The following is an 18853-nucleotide window of genomic DNA, read 5'->3' as shown; positions in this document are numbered from 1 at the left end:
AAAAATATAATTCTTTTTTATATAAAATCGAGGAATGGCGCTCGCGTATTGCGCGCTTGTGTTGTTCTAGTAATGAATAAAAGTTTAAATACATCCTATTTAAAGAGAGGCACGATATAAAGTTAATTCTTCCAATTGCGTTAATGCCTCTCTCAAATAAAACCATCCGAATAATATTTCTATATCTCTTTAGGTTAAATTTGAAACTTGGATCGTTTTAATTCTTAATTATTATTTTGTGTCTGTGCATATAAAACACATTTTATCAATATCTATATATACATCATATAAATCTCACCTTATAGTATATTCCAGCTCGTCGACCAGAAGTTATTCTCGGGATGATTTAAGAGACGGACATTATCGATCGATGAAGCAAATTTTGGCGCGGCGCGGCGGCGCGAGTGCGCGCCTCAGCACGATCGATCAATCGATATATCTCGAGAGAGTCGAGTCGATTCGATCTCCGCCATATTTCTTGCGCGACTTTTCCCCCGTCATTAGTGTCTTCGCGGTTAACTGAGACGACTCGTAGAAAAGATCGGTCCAGATTCCTGCGGAGAATCCACCCCGCCCGGCGTGGACCAGATCCTCCCGGATACGCTCGTCGTCTCTCCTCGCCGTGGCGCGCAACCCGGTGGCGCCATCACGCGATATCCCGCCCGGCGCGTCGCACCCCGTTGCGCGACAACTATCCGCGACGGTGCCCGCCTTCAGTCGTGGGTGTAGTGCGTGCGAGTGTGCAGCGGTCCCGAGAGCTGCTGCGAGAGACCGGCGTGGCTTGGAGTGCGCGCGAGGTTAGGGCCAGTGTTTAACCCTGTCGACGTCGACGTCGCCGGGCACCGTTTGGGAAACGAAGGCACCCGGGGATTCCGCACTCCGCGATCGACATCGGACATCGTTGGGAAGGGGGGGGGGGTTCCGGACACCCCTGGAACGCCGCGCGCGGTTTCTGGTAGGCGTGATGTACATCTCTCCGAGGAATCTGTTGTCGCGAATCCTCTCCTCGCATTCGCCAGGCATTTGAGGAGAAACGGACGACGCGAATTTTCGGAGGTTCGTATTTATACGATTTGTGTATTTTTTATCTCAAAAATCTCTTTGCGTAACCGTCTCTGCGAAATCGTTGAAATATACGCAAATTTCAAACTACAAGCATAATTAAAGTATAAAAATAATGGCATAAAAATGGCATCAAAATTCTCAGAATTGATTGCGCAAATCTGGATTCTTGTAATATAATTCTATGAAACGACATTTATATAACATATTAATGTGTATTATAATATTTGTCATAATAATTGCAAAAATGAAACTGTTAGATTACTTTCTAACCTACATATAACCTCAATATTTTTGGCGCGAACTGAAATTCTCAATGATAAAATCGCAAAGGACGATTATGAACGATTATGATTTTTCGAGAGTGCTGAGATAAAAGTTAAATATTCATCGTGCAAAAATGTAATAATCGTGGAAAACAAGAGTTTTCAAATAGAGACAGTACTCGGATCTGCGTGAATTCACATTTTAGAAACTTATAGCGCGGAAGATATAATCGCGAGTAATTAGAGCAAAGTTTTGCGGGAATGGTTCGCGTTCGCGCTCTTCTCTCTTTCTCTCTCGACAGCTGCTGTGCTAATTTGAATTCGCATAAACTTTAATCGCGGAAAGTAAGAGCGCGCGAGGCAAAATGGAGAGATTCGCGAGCGCGATTCGCGCAATTTCTATGAGACGGTGCGAATCCATGTCGCGGAGTTGTCCCTCTAATCGCGAGATTCGATAATGATTATCGAATGCATTTCTGATGCATTTCGGATGCACGTACACGCGATGTCGCGTGGCGTTCTTTTTATCTTATGTTATTATTCCCCGCATCGCCACATCTCTCGCCGGATTCAATATCCTGCAGCGTGCAAAATCCTTTTCATTGTGTCCGCACGCTTTGAAAACTTTTGCCCGGTGTGCTCCAATTGGAATTGCGCCGCAATTTTTATCAAAGTTTAATAAACGTTTCAATTCTGAATATTATTCACAAAGAAACTTTCAATATCTCTGTGGAATCCTTCCGATTGTGCTATCTCACTTTATATCAAGAAAGATATAGACTATTCAGTTTATAAAATTCTTCCGTTTTTTTCTTTATCACTACAACAATAGTTATATGCGTATTATCACTTGAAAATAAAGTAAGAAAACTTTTTGATGGATTCTTTTTTTTTTTACAAACATTCATAATTCATGATGATTTTTGTAAATGTATCTGTAATAACATTTATAAATTCTCATCGACGCAGAAATTTTTTTTTAATAGATTCACTCCTGGAGAAATGTTTATTATCTCGAATCGCAAATATACTTCGTATTTAATGGTAATTTGAATAACGAAATATCAGAAGTCCCGAGAGAGTTTTGACGAGCAGGTCCATCGGCAGATTCTCGTTGAAATATTCATGGTCGGCGCAAAGTACATTCTGGATCTTTTCAATTATGCGTCCCAATCGAATGCCCCGATGCGCGATATACCGTGGAAAATCCTTTTCGGTCGAAAGGGCTAATGGATTGTCAAGAATAGAAACTTCACGTGGCTTTGGCGATCGTTGGCTTGACCGTTCGATGCAGACACACAATCGAATGTTTTCAATTCTATTTTCCGCGGACCGTATTCCTCTCTGCCGAAACTGAAATAGTTTCGGAGATAGACGTCGCTGAAAACAACGTGCCATTTCCACACGATAACTTTTTAATCCGCGAGTCACACATCGTGCGGAATACATATATCACTGTCCACCGACGATGTCGTATCATATAATTATCAAATGTTAAGAGAAAAAAAAACAGCGCGTGAAAAATCGATAACTATTATTTAAATGCTTTGTAAACTTTCCAAGATTAATAATGATTAAAAATTTCGATGAAATTAATTGTTATATAAATTTAAATTAATGCATATAAAGACACTAAATATATACAGGCACTGATCAGCTGATGTTGTTTTAATTTTGATTTCAAAGATTTTTTAAACATTCTGCACTATAAATGCAAATAGGCGCGAGAAAAACTATTGCCTGGTCGGATCGTTAATCCTACAGTATCCTGATATGGATTGCCAACCGAGTTCATTGTCTCGATTTCCATCGAATTCGCTCGCGCACTAGAAACGATAGAAACGATCCTTATTCGGAGGCACTCGAGCGATCACAAAGAGCGCTATATAAAGTAATTTAGTTTTCCGATAGAAAAATAGAAAGGAAGCAGTGTAAAACGAGGACGAAGCGGACTTTAAAGTATGCTGAGCCGTAGAGATGTTTTAAATCTTTTTGAATTGTGCGACTCAATTGTGCTCGATACGCGCATTATGCACGCTTTTGGATCAATCGATGACGTATCCCTTTCCTCGAATCTTTTTTCCACGAATGTCTCGCAATATATAAAAGTTTTGTCTGTATTTATTGTAGATGTACATTTGCGATTTCTTAATTTAAATAATTAACGAAACATTCAAATGCAGTAGAGAGTCATGGAAAGAGTTTTTAAAAACTCTGTGTAGAATATGAATAACAAAAATCTGAGACAATGTGTTTAACATTTAATACTTTAATATTATTTTATTAATTATTATTATTTTATTATATTATTAGTTTATTAATATTGATTTATTTTTCGATTATTAATATTTTTATGTTATAATATTAGAATATTTTAAGCACCCCCCCCCCCCCCGCTCGATATATGTTGTTATATTTTCTTATTTATTCGTGTCTCGAAGACTCTTAATGGCCTGGTTAAAAACTTCCAGGTGTTAACTCGTTGTTAACTCGGATATCTCGGATTTGCTAAGCCCGTACTCACCACTATGGCCCGTTTCTATCAACGTCGGTTAACTTTAACTTCTAGTTAAACTATATCTTTGTCTCTTTTCAGATACGTTCTTAAAAAGAGACAAAGATATAGTTTAATCGGAGGTTAAAATTAACCGACGTTGATAGAAACGGGCCTATGTGAGCTTCTGAGGGATAAAATTCTCTCGCGTAATCATGAAACAATAAGTTATAGAAATATTTTTGCACATATACAACGACAACAATAACAGAAATCTCATTTTGAATCTATATTTAGAAATTTTCCATGCAAATTTTATTAACTGTATTTAATCTTCATTTTCTCTCATTTTCTCTCTGCATATAAGTATATTCGCGCAAGTACACGTTTTAATGTTATCTTAATCAAATATATTCTTATTTTAGAAATAGAAAATTAAAAAATCAGACTTTTACAAATATTAAAAGCAATGTTATACTATGGAAATTGGAGTTATATTAAATTAAAATTGTTAATTTTAAGGTGTTGATAGTGCACACCGAATTTAATATTGAATAGATGTTCTTAGCGCTTGTGCCAACTTTACCTGGATCTAAGATAGATTTCAGGTTGATGATAACGTCGTGACATCGGCTCTTCTCGGTCTGCTAATCCGAAATAATATACCGCTGACCCAGTTAGAGCGGGGCGCAACAGCAATTAGATATTCGCGCGGCGGCAGACGAAGTGGGACCAGGGCGCTGATCGATCCTTCCTCGTCGCCGGGCGTATATAGGGACTCGTGTAAATTCCCGCCGTTCATATTCGCGTATCAGCCGCGTACGTCGACATCGATGTAAATTATACGGAGTCGTTCACCTGACGTGGAGAGAAATCTGCCTGATCACGGTGCGATTCGAAATATCTCGGTATAACGATTCGATAATTTCATATTTATTGATCTTATATAAATGAAGCATAAATGAATGCTTTAACAACTTGGAAAAGTGTGATTTTAATAAGTTTTGAAAATTCGTGAACAACTTTTATTTTTTTCTCTCTTATATTTGTATTCTTTTAATATATTTTTTCTTCTCTGTTTAAAAATTATCCACGTATCTCTCGCGTGCAATATTAGCTATCGAGTGTCTTTAAAGATAGATATTACATATCTTCTCTCACATATTATGTAATAATTATCGTATCACAAGATGTTGTGGCACCAATACGATAATTTATTTGAAGTTAATTAATTGAATTAAATTATATGCTTATATATTTTTTTATTACAAATAAATCAAAAGGATCTTCATAATTTAGATAAGTTATACACATTTGAATCATCTACTGCAATATTAATTATACAAAAATGACATCTTTCGACGTTAAAAGTTGTCTCTTCTTCAAATAGAAAAAATTTCACAGAAAGTACAAAAGCTTTTAAAGTATTGTTTCATTAGCGGTTCTACTTTCTCGACTAGCAGCTTTGTTGCATAGCAGGATCAGGTAGGCGCATTTAAAACTCGTGTACTCTTTTCTATCTCAGAAAATATTAAAATTTTGAAATATCATGGAACATGAAAAAAAAATAAATAATAATATCCAAATCTCTCTTTCTCTCGCTCTTTCTCTCTCTTTCACTGGTTTTTGTATTATAATAAATTAATAATCACGAATATGTTCTCGTCCGAATTGTCATCCGTAACAACTGTATTATTATGCATTACATTCGGATTATATTTTGCAGTAATGCAAGAGCACATGCAAATTATCACGTTAAAACAAGTTATTCATTTGCGCGTTGATATATTAAATTTTATTATAATTGTTGTAGACTTTTTTAAAATATATATTTAAATTTAATTTATACTTAACTGGTAAAAAATATACGAAAATGCCGATCAAAATGAAAATCAAACCAAAGAATCTAAACCTGTCTCGAAATTTTTAAAAAATGTATAAGCTTAAAGTTTATTACATTAAACATATCAGTGAAGGGATCGTCAATAACGAGATATCAATAACGATTGATCTGGGAACGGTACTAAAATTAATGTGTCGCGATATTTTTATTACGTGAAGAAAAATGGCTTATACTCTTGTATCGCTTATGTTGTGGTTACATTTTCCGCAATGCGGAAATCTGAGGCACTCTCGAGGTCTGCTTGACCGAAGCATCAATGCCCGAGTATCAATTTCCCATTTGCGCGAATATCGACGATACAACGCCGCTATCAGTGCCCAGATTTACGAAGGGCGCGGCAAAATCCTCGCGGATAATCCTAATCGTCGAAACGGTGCAACGTTTTATCCGCTAATCCCACACTGGACGCCTACGACGATCGAATCAGATTGACGTCGTATATCGTTTGGGATTTATATCTGAAAGCCACGAAGGGGATTTTTATATCTGATCGCGAGAGGGGGAGGGAGAAGAGAATTCGGAGGAGTGTGCACTGTGAGCGTTCAAAATAGCCGAAATAAAATAATTTAATTCTCTCTTATTGATCTCTTATTTTATTTATACATTTTGATTATATAGATAATGGACATATTGCTATTGTAAATAAATAAAAATCTTCCTTACACTTTTTTTATTAATAAAATCAAACATTCCTAACATATTGCACTTTCTTTCCATACTCAATATATTTGACATAATTTTAAAGGCTATGAAAAATTATTATATATTAAAATTTTTATTATTTTTATATAATTATTATATATTTAAATAAAATATATCGACAATAACTCCCTTTACAATTAGTTTAAAATATTATAATTGAGGGTATGCGAAATATCAGGATAAAGAATCTTTTTCCATAATATATATATATATATATATATATATATATATTGCGCATCATTAAATTATAAAATCCTATTATGCCTTTTAACAATGCCATGTATTTGATACACGTATTGTGGTCGTAAAACACTAAAAGTCGCAAAGTGCCGCTGGGTTTGTCGTAATTGTCGCAATTCTGTCATGTAACATTCTCTTCGTTTGTATATAGCACTGAAGAGGGAGAATAAAGCCCTTTTTTGTTCGTATTTAAAATTGATCGGCTTACTCATATAGCGGTTTAATCATAGCATTCGCGGATGCTAATTGTCACGATGTAGATCGCGTAATGACGCGATCAGACCCGTTCTATTGGTTTGACTCCGTTAAATTCTGGCTGGAATTCCACCGCGCAAAGCACCTCGCGATTTCCGCAACGCGCGATCAATCCGTCCCGTGACGGAGCGCGAATTAGCGGCTTAATGCGCGTCGAAAATCAACGCCCGCACCATGCCAAGTGTCGGCTCGCCGTTAATCGGCCCGATTCCACGTGAACACTTTAACATCGTTACGTATCGCGAGATCGTTTGCCCTTATTTGTTTCCGATTTACTGCCCGTATCGCCGTATAGTTTACGTTTAGGATTGCGATTACGATTGCATTTTCGTTTGCATATCGCATACATAAAGCTTCATCGTAATCATTCATCACGAGAGAGATATACATAGAAAGGCTCTCGCGGCCTTAGAGAAACATTTCGCAGCTTTGTTAAAAAAAAAAGAAAAAATAAATTAAAGAAATTCAAAATTTTCAGAAATAGCAGAAAACGTACGCTTTTTATATCGACCAATATTATTTTTGTATTCAACACAGCGAAATTTTTTTTTGCGTGAAGGAGAGAAGAGAGAGGGTCGTGAACTCGTTACTTGTATCCATAAATCCGCCTGCGGACCAAGTTGTATCGTTCCCGGTCCATGGTGTGCTATATGGCGGGAATTGCACGTACCGTAACGAAGTGTAGTCTGGCAAGGTGTAATACAGCAGCCCGACATAGAGTTTCGTTCGCGCGTGTTAGTATACATGGCATACTAGAATTTATGCATTCTCTTCTGGCTACATTTTGGGGCAATTGTGTAGATTTATTTTTTAACCAAAAATTCCAGATAAAGTCATCTTTTCCCATAACTTCTTAATTAAATCTCAAATGAAAAATTTCCCTAAATAATTGTATCTTTCTTTCCCTTTAGCTGAAATTTAATACGGGAGTTAATTAGGAAACTATAATTAAAGATCCAGAAATTTTATAATGAACGTTAATTAACCTTCAAGATTAAAAATCAATCATTATATAAATTAAAATTAAACTGTATTTTATTTTAACGCGAAACTCGCGAATGCTAAATAATGAAGTAAATTAAGAGAGAGGATTCCCAAAAGCGGAATTTCTTTGCGCGAATTGCGAGAAAAACGAACGACTAATCTCTCTATCTTCTCATTTTAGATACGTGGTTTGTGCGGCTGAGAAAGGGCACAAAGGGGCCAGGCGTATCTTTCATAGTGGAGGATTCGGGGGATCATGATGCCCCCCATAATCGGGGAAACGCTGCGCGTATGGTTCCTCTCGGCGCTGGTCGTTCACGGAGCCGTCGCCGGGAATCCGGACGCGAAGCGCCTCTACGACGATCTGCTATCCAACTATAACAAACTCGTGCGCCCTGTGGTGAACACCTCGGACGTGCTGCGTGTGTGCATCAAGCTGAAGCTCTCGCAACTCATCGATGTGGTAAGTCGAAAAAATTCTATTTGAAAAATTTCCAAAAATTTCGAGCAAAAAGTTGCTCGATCGTCCTTGGCGTCGATAACCGAGGAAATAATTTGATATTTATATAATCATTAATGACATATAATATGAATCCAATATTGCAATAATTAACAATTGCTGAGGTATATCCTAAGTGATTGTAGAGATCGTTGATGCTTTAATTGGCAGCTATCTATCAATTAAAATGAATTGAAGCGCCATTTACGATTTATTAACGACATTTCAAAGGATTCTCATTAATATTAGCGCGGATAAAATATCTCGTAAGAGTACGTCATAAATGAAAATATAATCTGGTAGAGAAGATAATTCTTTATAAAAAATTCTCACAATTAAAAAAGTCTTTCTATAAATTTATTTTTCATCAGAGGCCTATTCTTTCAGTAATTTTTGCCATATTTGGCATACATTTTTTTAATTATATAATTTTTGCTAGATTTGGCATAATTTATTCTTATGATTGTTAAAAAATTAATTTGTCTGAAATTTGTGAGAAATGTTCTTCCTTTCATTTATCGAGAGAGTGTTACCGAATATTATCTGTTCTTAAGGAGATATCTGTACAAAATATTTTCAAACTTTGCTAATATTACAAACCCTCTAAGACTGTGATTAAACTTGCATAAGTATTAAAGCGCGCATTATAGCTATTATAAAATCAATAGCTTGTAAAGTCTACGGGCAATTCTAACATGGCCAATTTGCGATTTAGGATAAGATACTCCCCCGGAAATTACCGTAGAAATTGTGTCGCAAAGGAAAATGGCACGAAACTTAAATAATTGGAATAATTACTTGATCGAACTTTAACGGAATTTTAGTGAATGTTGCGATTGAAAGTTAAATCATGAAAGCATCGAAAATTAAAAGAAAAATATTTGCTCCTTTTTATTTATCAAATATAATATTTCTTCGAAAAGATTCTTAAAAGCGTCTTTTAATCTTTGATAAATACTATTGTGTTACTAATTAATTTGTAGTATTAATGAGTCTACAGAGACATTTGTGATATTCAGGACTTTCTGTAAGCAGACAGAATATATCACTTGATGGCTTAAGGAATTATAACAAAGCCTGTAAAATTAGCAAATATGCAGCGTAGCTTTGAATTAATACGTTTATATTTTTAATTAGGGTGATACAAGCATACGATAAATGGAGAAACAGGAGAATCTTTTTGTTCATTAATTTTGCTAAAACCTCTTGCGTTTAATTCCTACATCTGTTTAGCAACGAAGCACTTATTATAGTCGACAGCATACGCATAAATTAAATGGGGGAAAGTCATTAAATCATTCAGTCGTTGAAATCCGTTCATCGCTGATCTAACATTGGTATTTTAGTAATTGCAAATTTTACTTGTTAAATGATATATTTAGAATCTATTAATGACGTGCCTTGCCGATAAAAAATTATATTTTATACAGATGCAAGAATAAATAGATATTTTAATTCATTGTCAGTTAAATCTTTTTTTCTTTCATGACGCGCTTTTTCGATAAAATATTATTATGTTTGACGGATGAAAAAGAGAGCAAACATTTTTATTAAAATTTCTGGCGTTTCTGAAAAACTGGCGTGCGCGAAGTAATATTCTTTCCTTTCCAATTCAGTCATCCAGACGTGGAAATTCGATGTGAAGTGTGATATTGCGAGAGTTTATCGTGTGGCACATGAGAGTCATAGACCGACAAGCGTCGGACGATAAAACAACGCGCGGGACAACTGAAAATTTCCGTGGACGATTCTAGCGGCGATAAAATTTACGAATATAGAGACTCACCAGTAATATACCTGACATAACACCACGCGTCCACTTCGGACCGTGGAGAATAATATCGCGATTTCAGTCTCATGAGAACGTATAATACCGAGGCAGAGTCATTTCTTAAAATTCTCGACCGCGACTATAACATTCTCGGGAATGACCAAACATCAAATTTCCTTGCGAATGGACATTTGGTATCGTTATTTGACCGACGAAAATTTCAATAATATTTGGACCATTTAAAAAATTCCTATATATACTTACAATTATCAATGTATCGTGCACGTGAACATATATCGATATAGTCTCGAAAGTATGAAAGAAAGATTTTTGACAAGAGTTTATCTCTAAAATTTAAATAATAAATCTGTCCTTCGAATAATTTTTTACATTAATTTTGATAAGCATAGTATGCAGATATATATATTTCTGTATTACGTATTCAGACATTGTATAGTTTTAATGAAAATAGCCATAATTTGGCTAACTCTTGATTAACCATAACAATCAACGTAATAACAAGAGCAGACAATTTTCTTTAGAATGACGATGATAAGAGCTCGCTCGTTCGGCGAGAAATCTCCGCGCTAGGAATTTATTTCGATATAAAATCCAAACTACTTAAATCTCTCCACGGTCGATTTGCGTGACCTCTCGTAACTCCCTCGTCCTCCTCCCGGAAGCGCAATTTTAGCGATACGCAAATGTGATTCTCGGAAAGGGATATTCCCGCGTCTTCGCTTTTACGATCTGAGGTTATGGAAAGTCACGTTATCTTATCCTATATAATGCCGGAACTCGAATAAATTCACGCGCCAAGTCCTTCTCGGCCGATTTATCCGCGCAGCAAATAGTTCCGGTAATTATGCGCGCGCGTGTCATAAAAATTTCTACAGCGAATCATTCGCGGCCGCAGTTATATTTTTCCGACCCGAAGAATCCGCGCACAGAATGCGTAATTACGTAGTAATTTACGTGACCGCCAGCATTGTAAAAATGCGAGCATTTCGTGCCGCTTCGAAACGCGGCATCTCACGTTGGCGAAATTTCGCACGCGTCACGTTGGAATTTAACCGACTCCTATGTATTTCGTATATTATAACTTGTAAATTGCAATATCCGACGCAACTATCGGAAATCGCTTAAGCGATTCTCGAACTAGGAACTCATTAGTTCTCTGCCCTTTTCAGAGCATAATTGTACGTCACGAAATATATTTTTCTCTTCGACTCTCGTTCTCTATATATATAAAGAAAAAGAAAATAAAGTAGAAATTAATGGTCACTCGAGAATGAACAATTGATAGGCAGACTTGACGATTGCTTTAAAGAGAGTGTGACAGTGACAAATTTATCGAATGTTGATAATTCGTCTCCGCTTACTTGAGAAATTTGTCATTAATGTGAACAATCAGTATGCACTAGTAATAAAGAGAATATATTAAGATTATTTTCTCAAGAGATTCTACTCGTCGTACTTCTTGCCGAAAGGCAAGTAACGTAATGGCGGCCATCATCGTGAGGGGTAACTTTGTGTGTACGGCATCGAATCGATACTTCGCCATACCTCGCGAGTCGCTGATGGATGCTTTCGCGCCACGTTCGATCAGCGCCGCGGTTTCTTGCGTGATCAAAGCGCGATCACGCGAGTTCTCATTTTCCCGGGGATAGCTCGAGCTTTACGAGCGTCAAAGGCGCTCAGCCAATTTTCTCTGGGATTGCGGGCCTGCAATATCACAAGTCGAGGAAGGCTGTTGAAAGTTAACGAAAGATGGAAAAACTGGAAAGAAAAGAGAAATAAACACGCGGACGATCATTGCATCCGATTTTATCGGGCTTAAGAGGCATATCCATCAACGCTACCAGATCCACGAGCATTCCTGTCCAACATCTCGAAAATTCCTCGTGCTTTTATAGAGCCTCGTGAAAGTTTCATTCCTGCGTCAGTCGCGTCTTCTCGCCGGAGTAGGAATTCTTATCCATTTGTATCAAATGAAGCGGCAAGCTGGTGAAGAAGATGCATCGCATTCCTACAGATTCCTATTCTTTCTCGTGGATATAATTTGTTCCTTCTCGTTTATTTATATAGTAACGGATTTGTCGTAAAGAAGCTTTAATCCGTGTAGAAAGAATCCACTTGCAATTTAGATTACTTATCAACTTCTTATTTTCATCAGTCAAGACTCGTAAGATAAAGTATGGGGTAATATATAAGTATGAAACGACGCCTCTTTTATAATGATTTGTTGAAATCGTGACGGAATATTCTTAATTTTTTTAGAAAAATTGTTCAGTGTTTAAATACTTCGAGAAGATAAACGAGCCAGTCGTCAATAATAATTTTTTTTTATGGACACGCTACAATGTGCGGCAGTTATATCTACTCAATCGTATCTCTCGCTTGTATAATATTTGTCTTTGAAGTAACTACGGTAGGATGTAATAGACAGATGCTCGTGCATCTATATATCGTTCCGATATTCCTGCAGCTGTCATCTGATATTAAAAATGTTTTTATAGGATGACACAAGTTGTCTTTATAAAAGTTAGTTTTCGCGAATTTCGTCAATGTTCAATTGTATTCAGACTAAAGATTGGCGAAAAAAACTCGCCGGAAATTATATTTTTGGTGTGGCTTCTGGGAATTCTGCTGCAAAGTTTCGTGAAAAAAATTACACGGAATGAAAATGAAATATCCGTATATTACCTCTACTATAGAGGTATTCTATATTAAAAGTATTTTGAAGATAAAGCAATAACAGAATTTAAAAAATATATTTAAAATTTTGTGTGCCTCTCTTCTCTGTTTTTTTCTTTATCTTCCTCTATTTTTTTAATCTTTCACATTATAAGTATTATTAACAACATTAACAACATTAAATATTTGAATGCATTCATCATTCAATCAAAATATTGAATCTGCAAATTATTAAAAATATTAAATATCGCGAATATAAAATGACGTTCATAATTTCGCATGTTTCAATATTAAAATTTGATAACAAATGAGTCAAGAGTTCTTTCAATATTTCAAAATTTAATAACTCAAGTATCTCTAATTTATTTAGAGCCTAGCGTTCTGAAAATCTAATAAATTAAGGATATAATTATGCGGAGATTTAATACGTCGAGCAAATTTACAGTTTTTAATAATAATAAATTAATTTTTTATTAATTTGTGACAATTACTTTTTACACACGCATATTAAATGCAAGCTAAAATGCGTTAAAGCATGATATAAAAAAATGAAGCTTTGATTTATGCTATGGGAATTTAATTCGTCGTGAAATTATTATTACGATAATATATGTACATTTTTTCTTTGTAATTATATCTTTAATTAATTTTTCAATTAAATCCATAGGGAATAAAAAAGCAGCAATAAAGGCTTGTCTTTTAATAAAAATTAATGAAGCTTTATCTTCAATTAATTATGAAAAAAATTCAAGAGAAAGTTCCCACAATCGACGCATTAAAGGATCTAATATAATTAATTATCAAATATAATTAAAAAATCCATAAAAAATAAAAAAAAAACTTCAGATTTTAAGTATATTTTGAAACTTACTCTTCCATTTCAATATCAAATCGTTCAATTAAATCCCTGATAAATTTCAATAAACTGAAACAGCTCATATCGCAGAAGAGCAAGGAGAGACCGCGAAGCGCGCGAATAGAGGGAGGTGGCAGAAATCTTTGGATTTCACATGCATGCATAGCAGCGGATGCGATAGTGCTATACATATACGGGGTGCTACCGCCCATGTACGTTACTATTTACGACCTCACGGCTTAGATACTGCTCTGCTTCCATTGTCGAGACGATCCATCATAAGCAGTGCACTTTGCGCGGCGCGATATACGGCGAAGGCATTACGGACACGAGCGAACGCGTTGGCGCGATGCGAAATTCTCGAGGATTGCCGATTGGATTCCATTAGAGTTCATTAAAGCTTATTACGAAGGCCCTCATCTCTCTGAGCAAGGCGATCCATCCACTTCGAGTCCCGAAGCGGAGATAATCGTCCCGGAAATTTCAATGTTAAAATCATCGGCTTCTCGTCACGAACATCGACTTTGAATTTTTCACCCCGCCGCGTAATTAAGCACTCTCTTTAATTGAATCAGTAAAACGTCACTGACTCAAGCAATGATGTTACCAAAGATTAATGAAATATTCACTGATCTTCTTTCTTAAAAAATATAATAGTATTCACACTTTGCTCCTCCGTCTTATATTTATTACAGAGATTTTATTGAAAAATCAGTAATAATCGTATATGTTTACATTTGTAGCTTTTAAAGTTTTTTCTATTTATTTCTAATTGTTATTTTTGGGGAGAAGTTTCGGTATATATACATATTTAAAATGAAACACGTATAATTAGTATTCAAAATTATATTCATATTATTGTTTTATTCTTAAGATGTGACAAATTTACAAAATGAACAATATTCTTGATCAAATTTAGATATTTCTTTAATAAAATATATTGTTATAAATTTATCTCATTTATAGTATTATAATATAAAGATGCATTTTAAAATATTCCTGATTGAAATAACCTCTACTAGTAATTGATATTTTCCCTGATATATATTTAATTGATTTGCAGTGCTATATTTATTTATAACTAAAATTATCGATGACTATTCATTGCTTTTCAATAATACTGATTTCATTTCAAGAGAGTATCGCCTGATCTCAATGTTTAGTGAAATAGTGGCTTTCGAATAGTATTGTCGCGCGTTTATAAATAGTAGTACGTGCAAGAGAGAGAGAGGCCAGAAACTAATTAGCCGCAGTGCGAAGAGTAATGGTTTCACGTCGACGAGAAATAATCGACGCGATGCACAAAGGGATCCTATCTCTATCCGCCCTCCCGTGCATCAGTGTTATCAAAATGTTATCAAAAGGATACCGGTCACAATATCCAGAGCGATGTGTTGGAAAAAAGAAAAAACGCATTGTCCATCACACGCGGGCATATCGAATGATACGCGACATCGGTGAGATAATTTCATCGTCGTTACTTCGGCTACTCGATTATGCGCGTCGCGCGTATAATAAATTTATAAATTACACGCTACTTGCCGAGATATGAGCGGGAGAAATTTGCATACCAGAATGCATATCGAACGCGTATATCGCTTTAATACCATCGCGTAAATCAAGCTGCGCTCGTTGATCGGTTTCCGGTTGTATACTGTGAATAGAAAAATTTATATATACACGCGTGTCGCATTTTATGCACTTTCAAAATTGAATTTTGTTTTTCCGCCTGTTGTACATACGTGTAATAAGAATCACAATCGCAGAGCGCGTTGTTATTATAACTGATTCGCTCGTGCAAGCACTTAGAATAACGGACGTGATGCGTTCATTAAACTAATTGAATTAATTACTGAACGATTTCGCATTGTCTCCTCATCGAAATCATCTTGAATATTACATATGTACCTATATATCCCGCGAGTTTCTGAGGTTATCCTCTGAGGTCTATCATTATTGTGCTTAATTAAATTTTACGTTTGGTTACGCTTTTGGATCGCGAAAATTAAATGTATTATGAAACACGTTATTATATAATATGTTAATTGCTGTTAATTCAATATATCAATTATCGCGTTTTATATTTATAAAAGAGTTTTGCGAATGAAATATTTATATGCAACGATGTAACACAGTTTCCATCTGCGAGCCAGCAATCGATTGTCCCGTTAAATTCGTTGTTGCTCTGTCGTTATGTTGTTGCATTAAATCGAAGAGATGATGCGAGCGAGAGGAGACCGGTAAGCGAATAATTTAGGCAGTTGTACGGCTTTTTGCATTATGGAGAACCACCTTTATTGACCTAGTGCCCAAGGTCTTTCGTATCAACGTCGACGTCGCCGCTGCTTTGATATTCATAACAACGCGCCGAAGGCTTCGTTATATTGCAGCCTGATGCAATTATTTTGATATTTGGCATGATCCCGCAAAATTTTGAACGAAACTGCAAGTGCAACGACGAGACAAATTCGCGTCTGTTATGCCCTCGTCAATAGTGTCGTAACATTTTTATTAAACGTGTATCTGGCGCGAGACTTTTTACTTCTCTTCGTATAGCATTTTTTTATACGTATATTATCTGACATTAAATGTCTATTTTTGTAAAACAAATATATTGTCCATATTTCTTTAAAAAATCAAATTTTAATTCTAATAGCGCGTAATATTTTTATTTTTATTTTTCTAGTTTTATTTAATTTCGAATGCAGTTCGTTGCGTCGTGTGTAGGGAAATTTCATTTAAAATTTGTTCTGGAAAAGGTGACAACCAATCAAATTTTCGTCAAAGGAAAAATGCAGAAAATAGAGAAAATTTGTCGCGTCGGAAACGACAAACATTTTATACATCAAGGCTGTAGGAGTGTAGCATCGAGAAAATTTCAATCACATTAAAGTCGATGCTAATTAAAGAGAGGAAAGTAGAGAAAAAAGAGTTAATGGAAAACAGGCATGAAAGAACGGAGCGAGTGAAAAGGACAGTTTACATAGAAAAAGAAGAAAGTGGAAATGCTCGGGGAAATATAAACAAGCAGGGCTTTCAGTATACGTCACACGAATGAGCAATGGTTATTGCAAAAGTTTTCCATCGGTACGTGCCCTCGCGAATATCGCAAATGCGACCGTGCATTTCCGGAACGCCGACGATTTGTCACGAAAAGTCCCCGTAAGCCCCCTAGATTCGCCGTTTTCTTTTCGAAGGGCGACAAAGGTTCTCTCCTTCCTAGAATTCGAATTTCTATCATCGATCTCCGTCTCTCGTCTTTCCTTTTAAATTATTACCACGATGGCGCTTATACTTAATTATCGAGCAATTTCGTAATAAGTAGATTATTACTATTCCAGGTTTTATAACATTTGATAATTTTAATAATAGATTGAATCTCGTTTTATATGGATTATTTCTTTACAATATATTTATATCGTATTTCATGTTTAGGAGTTTCGATTCGATTTACTTTGTTTAACCTGCAAAGCTTGCCTTTTAGACTTCAACGGTATAAATATCAGAAAATCGATAATTTTGTATCGGTCTTCCTCTTTTGAGGAGGATAAATCCTAATAAGTCTGGCTTGCGAGTATTTTTTCGTTTTTATTTAAGAAATATCCGCTCATATACCGGTATCATCTTAGCCGTAATTTTAGACGATCGAGGTCGATTCCCCGAGATCGACCTCTCCCTGGAAAATACGTAGAATCTTCCGGCATTCGTATTCCCGCAGGAACAGCGAATAATATTGGATCCGAGTACCGAGTTCGATCGCAACGCAAAAGTCCCTCTCCTCTTTCTCGCATTACACGAGGATTGATACGAAAGTCGAGATCCCGGGGTTCGTTTCCGTAAACCGCGAACATAAGAGCCAGCCCGTCGGGAGGTCTGCGACCAGAAGTCTCGGTGGTTTTCAATTAATTTAGACGGGAATCATTAAAGGATAAATCCAGCGGGATTTCCTTGGCGTTCCCGGCGGCCGTCATTAACGCCGCGATAAATGAACCATGTACACTCGTGCACCTGTGTACCATCATGCCTATTTACGAAAATCCTGAAATCTCCGTCCGATACAGCTCGATCGCGAAAGAACGGGATTAACGAAAGAATAAACGTCTCGAGCTCTGTGGCATTAAAAATTTACAGCGTAAGGGAAAAAAGTGAGACACGAGTATAGTGAATGCATCCAGGTTAAAATAAATTATTTCGAGATTATCGATGCCATATTTTATAGACGTATAGCTCTACTCATCTTTGAAATATATTTGGAACATTGTCGTATTCTATCCTTTCGATATAGGTATATTGAATATCGACATTTCCTTTGTGTCTATACTTTGAATAAAAATTCCGCTATCATAAAATCTACTTAAAGTTAAACGTAGAATAAAAGATTGCGTTATATCTTTATATATTTTAAGCTTGTAACTTTTAGAATTTATTAATATCTTGATATCTTTTTAATGACAAAATAGACTCTAAACTGAAACCTGCATTGTCAAATATTTTAAAAACACGATGTACTCTATCAACTTGATACACGCATCTTTGGAAATACATCTTTGCGAATGAAGTGCGCTCGAGAAACGCTTATGAGTTTGGCTCGATAAGTTTGTCATCCGATGAATAACTTTCCCAAACTCGCTGAGTCTTAAGCGACGACCCACGACTTAATACGAAAGCGGAAGCTGTCGATTATACGATCGACGTACTGGCGCTTTCGGTCTCAACTACGACAATATCGACGTTGTCTACTTGCCAATATTATAGTTCATTGGTTGCGCGATAAAATTGCTGTCTCCGTCGATTATCGATGAGACGTATTTCGTTGTGTTTCGCGGTGAAAATTAAAATTTCATCGAAGATAAAGAATATTTATTAGCAAAGTTAATATAAAATAAATTATTGCACGCAGCACTTATATATACCAAAACAATTCTCGATATTCAATGAAAAACATGGTTTATTACCTTTCGTAAGAAAAATTGTTTTTCCTATCGAAAATAAATAATCCTTATTCTTATTCATATTTTAATCTCTCTTATTTTAAACACTTTTGTAAAACGGAAGGAAAAAGAAATATCGTATAAAACAATATATCATAAACATATACCGAGATTAGGAGATATATATTTTAAT

General features: G+C 35.8%; 1 protein-coding gene across 3 annotated transcripts in view; it reads left to right on the top strand.

Moving 5' to 3' along the window:
- Positions 1-707: 707 nt before the first annotated feature.
- Positions 708-18853, top strand: part of Nachralpha4 (nicotinic acetylcholine receptor alpha4) — a 155573-nt gene continuing 137427 nt past the window's right edge. For 2 of the 3 annotated variants that reach the window (XM_083036121.1, XM_083036120.1), the window contains exons 1-2: positions 708-1056; positions 8088-8369. In XM_083036121.1, coding sequence (XP_082892247.1) covers positions 8163-8369 — 207 coding nt within the window. In that variant the 5' untranslated portion in view covers positions 708-1056; positions 8088-8162. The remainder of the gene's footprint in view (positions 1057-8087; positions 8370-18853) is intronic. The other variant, XM_083036122.1, reaches the window with a different exon arrangement.

This window comes from Prenolepis imparis, unplaced genomic scaffold (assembly GCF_030444845.1).
Source record: "Prenolepis imparis isolate NDT839.2.m4 unplaced genomic scaffold, iyPreImpa1.0 SCAF_4, whole genome shotgun sequence".
In the NCBI taxonomy this organism is placed as follows: Eukaryota; Metazoa; Arthropoda; class Insecta; order Hymenoptera; family Formicidae; genus Prenolepis; species Prenolepis imparis.
The sequence above is the reverse complement of the archived record's forward strand: the minus strand, read 5'-3'. Positions and strand labels throughout refer to the sequence as shown.